The 5,524-nt window shown below is 40.3% G+C and overlaps 1 protein-coding gene across 1 annotated transcript in view; it reads right to left on the bottom strand.

Moving 5' to 3' along the window:
• Positions 1-5,524, bottom strand: part of BTAF1 (B-TFIID TATA-box binding protein associated factor 1) — a gene marked incomplete at its 5' end in the record, with an annotated part of 102,065 nt that overhangs the window by 47,020 nt on the left and 49,521 nt on the right. The window contains 3 exons of the mRNA XM_019502120.1: positions 2,325-2,528; positions 3,078-3,252; positions 3,392-3,534. Of these exons, the coding sequence (XP_019357665.1) occupies positions 2,325-2,528; positions 3,078-3,252; positions 3,392-3,534 (522 nt within the window). The remainder of the gene's footprint in view (positions 1-2,324; positions 2,529-3,077; positions 3,253-3,391; positions 3,535-5,524) is intronic.

Below are 5,524 nucleotides of genomic sequence, written 5' to 3' on the forward strand. Positions count from 1 at the left end.
CCCAAAAGCTAAAAAAGTGCGGGGGGTGTGCAGCTGGGGGGGGGGGGGGGGGGGGATTAGGTTCTAAAGTCAGCGTGTAAGGCAAAAATCATGAATAGTCAAAATTAATTAAAAGCTAGAATCACACTAAGCGCGGCGAGATGCTCACACTATGAGAGGCATGCAGGAACTGAGACCGACTGAGGGAACAGCAGATTCACGTTTCCCATCTCACGCTCACTCTGGGGCATACGCTCATTGAGTGGAATGGTGGGCAGAATCACCCACACTATTTAAATTGTTATTTTTCTTCTTTTTTTTTTTTGCCGAGTGCGTATAGTTGAATTTGCGTAAGTTAAATGCGCGTATGATGCAACTCCACTGTACTCTTCAGTGCCTACTCAATTCCTGTCAGCTTTGCAGCAAAATCCTGTAAGAAGTCACTAAATCTAGCCGAGAACTTTGAATTTCCTTGATCTATGCTATCCTGGGTCCATCCAGGAACAACCTGCTAAGGAACCTTGATTCCCTGTTCAGTTGGGGGCCAATTTTGGCCATGCACGTTCTGCAGCGAAATAAACACAACAGGACAAACAAAAAATACTAACATAAAATGGTAAAGAATGAAGAAAGATGTTACAGACTGCCATAAGAAGTGGAATGCTGATGAAGGAAGCTTAAGTACATAAGGGAGGAAGAGGAAATCTATGGTTGGCAGTGCTAAGATTATTATAAAAAGAAAATCCTACAAATATCATAAGCCCCATACTAAACTGAGTTTTTGCTGCATTTATAACATAAGTCTGTTCTGAGTTTTGGAAAAGAAAAAAAAAAAAGACAGGATTATATACTCAGATGATATATTAGAAATAAATGTTAACAGGCCCAGATAATTTGTACCAAAAATGATAAAAAATTGGCTAAGCAGATTTCTGTTCCGCTTCTCTTAATTTTTGATAAACCTTGGCATACCAGTTGAAATTTCAGAGGACTGGAAGGACAGGTCTACTCAAGAGCTATCCAACTTCTGGACAGCAGGGTCCACATGAGTTGCCAGTGGCTCTGCCCCCAAACTCTCCCTCACCATGTGTGAAGTCCACCCCTTTCCCTGCAGCAAAAGCAGCTCCTCTAACCACATGTTTAGCACCCTCCTGTTCTGGCCATGTGCCTGCCTCCAGTGTGGGTAGCACCACTCCCACAACGTGAGCAACCTAGCTCCCTCCCCTGCCATGCACACAACAAAGTCACCTACTACACATGCAGCTTGGGCACCCCGGCCCTGCCCACTGAATTGCTCCATCCCAGAATGGGGGCAAGTAGAAGCTGGAGGAGGAGCCTAAACAATCCACCCAGCTGCCAAGGCAGGAGCAATGAGGGAAGGGGAAGTGAGGACTAGATAGGAGACCACAGGCCACATGCTAACTCTTTATGAGGCCCACCAGTTGGAACACCTGGTCTACAGTGCAGAGCGTTTGACACCTGGCACTGCTTCATGCAGGCTCTCCCCTGAATCAGAAATGGCCACACAGCAATGTTAGTTAGTATAAACTGTTCCGTTTTTGGTTCAAGAGGTAGCCTGTGTACAGCAGGCTGCGTTTGAGGGTGTCACTCTCTGGCACAAATAACAAAGCTTAAGAGTGTTAATAGTCTCAGCCAGTACTCCAAAAGGGCAAGCCAGATGACCCAGGTAAAACAGTCTGATTAGGCTGTAATATACTTATAGTTTTTGTAAGGCATTGGATTTATATTGCACTACACCAATTAAAAATGCATCAATAATATGCTGTCTCAGTACAGCCAAAGTTAAAGCAATAAATCAAGCTGTCTGATAAGTATTAATAGTGAATCTTTGGCAGCAGGGGATATTTTCTACTTCTGCACACCACTGCTGTGCAAATTTCTTAAATGCAGACTTCTTAATCATTTTATAAAAGTACTAATAAAAATGGAACCAAACAAGTTAAACACCTTCCCCATAAAGTCTTATTTGTATGTAATATCAGTTTTAGCAACACTAGCTTTCAAGTAAATCAAATCTCATACAATGCTTTCAAGAAATTTATCTAAATGGATTTTGAGTTACTTTTATAGTGATAATTATATAATTTTAACAAATGAAATACTTTAAACAGAAAAAAGTATTATGCAGCTAGATCCTTTGGTTTGTCCTTTCTCGTTCACAGGACAGAGTAAATTTCAGTTTCATATATATGCCAGAGAAAGAGGTAATGTAGTAAAGACCACAATACATGTACAACTTTTGAAAGACACTGTATATTTTCAATATTATTGTCATGCATATTTCAAATTAAGACTAGGGGCTACCTATCAATTCAAATACTCACCAGCTCATTAGCTTGATCTATCGTAAATACACTGCAGTTTACTCTGTTCCCAATGTCAATATGTGCATCAGCTAGTGATGAAATGAATTGTTTACATTCATTTTGCATTCGGGTAAAAGGAACAGCAATTTCATCATAATACAGGTGCTCAGAGAGGACTTCAAGTAAGCGAGGGTGCACAGAAAAGACAATAGTTTTACATTCCTAAAACAAAACATGAAATTTGTATTTAAGTGTATATACTTGTTGCTTTGGCTCAGTTAAAGTTAAGAAACAAAAGAACTAGAGATTACGGAAAATTTTAAACGGATCTGATGTAGGTGAACATGCTGAAAACTGAGGAAGGCAAAAGAAGCCATAATTAATTCTTTATGAAAATTAATACTCAGTAAACTCTACCCCTCACTGGATTTTACATGGAAGATGACTTATGAAACAAATCAAAACAAATTAAGAGATTATGTAGTTATATAGAAAATGTTTAACTTAAAAAGAAAGCGTTCCTCTAGAACAGACGTACTAAAAATAAAACCTGTAATAAAGTTGTTGAACCACAGCTCTGACAGTTGTCTTTAGCAATTAAAATACTTTAGTTATTCTGTTCCATTGTCACATTTCCTCATTTAGTAAGTATAAATACTGTTTTGGCTTTTCTATTGTTTTTTTCTTACAAATTATTTGAGTAGCAGATGACAGAAACTTTTTAGATTAACCTGGTAAACCATTCATATGTTTCTAAAAAGAATGCCCTACCTTTTGTAAGGCAGCCCACTCACAGATGACTAAAGCGACACTAATCCGTTGCAAGGCAGACTTGGAATTCAAATGGAAAAGCAGTAACTGGGATAGCGATTCAGCCGGCTTTACTTCTTGAGTAACGGTATTTACGCTTGGCTCACAAATACAACAGCAAAGTGCTCCTAACAATCTTAACCAAAAAAAAAAAAAATCATTATTGCAATTCATACAAGTTAAATTTCAGCAAAATATTGCTGTATTTAGAGTTTGCATAGATTTAAAAAATAATAAGCCACTTTAAACTGTTTTTGTATTTTCAGTCAACTGACTTTGCTGCCATCATCCGTGCTCGCATAACAACATAATCCCTGGTTACAGAATCTTCTGTAATACTGTCTGCACCAGCAATATACTCCTGTATCACTTCCTTGGTCTGGGTTTGATTTTGACGTAGCTTGCCACCTGTTTTTTCCTAGGAAATATACACAGATGTTTATTTAGTAATAAAAATGACCATGTCCACTGCAATTACCAAGTTTAAATGCATTTAAGACCAGTACAGAAAATATGAATGCATATTTCCTAATTAGATTGTTCTGGTTTGGTATTTCTTGCATTCCTACATAGACTGGATTGCAAATAAATCTCTAATCTTGTATCACTTTGAACACGGACTTCTGAAAAGATTTATTGGTCATACTGTAACCTAGAGTCTGGCACTGTGCCCCTGCTGTGTATTGGTCTGGTTGTTTGGATTAAGACCTTCTGTCTGAATATGTCATCAGAACAAAACAAAAAGAAACACCTTATGATTTTCTCAGCAAGAAAAGTAATCTTGTTAAAACTGACTCAATTCTGCAAAAAAAGAATTTGAGGAAATAATACTATAGCTAATGCTGGTAAGACATGAAAGCATAGCAAAACAAAGCAACCAGGAGCTTATTAAAAACTACAGAAGGTTCACAAGTAATATCCACCAATAAAGTACGTTTACTGGCGAGAAAATTGAACTATTTGCCATAGTTTCTCAACCTGTGGTATGTGTACCTCTGGGGGTATGCGAGACATGTAGGGGATACACGGGTACCACAACACACTCTCTCACCCTGTTTTCCTCTCAAAATCATGGCAAAATATTTGTTGCACCGCATATTGTGAGGTGCTTTAAACTGCCCAGTAATAATTTGGTGTGCTGCGCTTTGCACGGCACTGGGTTCAGTCCTCCTAGCCTTGGCCTACACATCACCTCTAGCCCCGGTACATACTTCAGTTGTGCACCCCGGTATAAAAGGTAGCAACCCTATCCACACCAGATCAGACATCTGTCATATCACGGCCTTATATACACAGCCCTTCTATCAACATACAGCTTCACAGATGGCACACATTAATCTGTAAATATAAAATCCCCTGGAAAATTGAGTGTTGGGGTACTTACTAAAATTTTCAGAAGTTAGGGGGTACTTGCTACTTAAAAGGTTGAGAAACACTGTTTTATGCGATGATGAGTTTTGATAAGTTTTGTAACCAAGCAGTGAATGTATTAAATGGTTTAGAGCAAAATGCTGCCACTATATCAGAGGTGGGCAATTATTTGGGCCTGTGGGCTACATAGAGAGTTTTGCTGAGCTGTCACAGGCTAGGTCAGCACATCCCCCCCCACAACTCACCAAAACTCCCTATGTAGGAATGGGCTACAGGATGGAAGAGAGCAGTGTTTGGGAATGGTATGGGCAACCAAGGGTCAGAGGGCAGAGCCACAATCTGCTGCCCACATGCCCTTGTGATGGGTACAGGTTCCACGGGCAAAGGTGTGCAGGGAGGCTGACTGCAGTTCTGCCCCAGCCTCGGCTTCACACTGTCACTGCCCTAAGATCACAAGGTCTCCTTGGCCCTACCTGCCTGTCTTGCTTCAAGACACAGCTCCCTCCTAGTTTGCAGCCCTATTCCAAATGCATGGTAGAACGCCCTGCCTGCATGGGTCCTGCCCCCAGCAATGGATACAGGGTGGACGGGCCAGGGTGCCTGGGCAGCAGGGCTGGGTCCAGCACTGGTAGCTGGAAGGAGCTGTGCTGTGGCTGCTGGGAAATGTCTGGCTCCACAACCTGGGCTGTCCCTTGCACCTGGGCCAGGTGGGACAAAAGGAGCTGCTGTGGGCTAGACAAAATCCTTTGAATTCAGCCTGCAGGCCACATTTTGCCTACCCCTGCATTATATGCAATCTATTCATGGAGTAAATGAAGAAGGGTTTGAACACCATTTAAACTAAGTTTTAAATAAAAACCTATTACATAATTTGACAGATATCAGTTCTCTCTTATCTAGCAATGAAAAAAGTAGACTAATATCCATATTTTTAGATTCAAAATATCCCCCAAAACAGTTGCCATTTTAAGTGTTTTGTATGGGATCAGATTTTGCCATTCAGGCACTGGTCAAAAAAAAAAAAAAAAAAAAAAAAA

Source organism: Gavialis gangeticus, unplaced genomic scaffold, assembly GCF_001723915.1.
Source record: "Gavialis gangeticus isolate Ggan-Ray unplaced genomic scaffold, GavGan_comp1, whole genome shotgun sequence".
Classification (NCBI taxonomy): domain Eukaryota; kingdom Metazoa; phylum Chordata; order Crocodylia; family Gavialidae; genus Gavialis; species Gavialis gangeticus.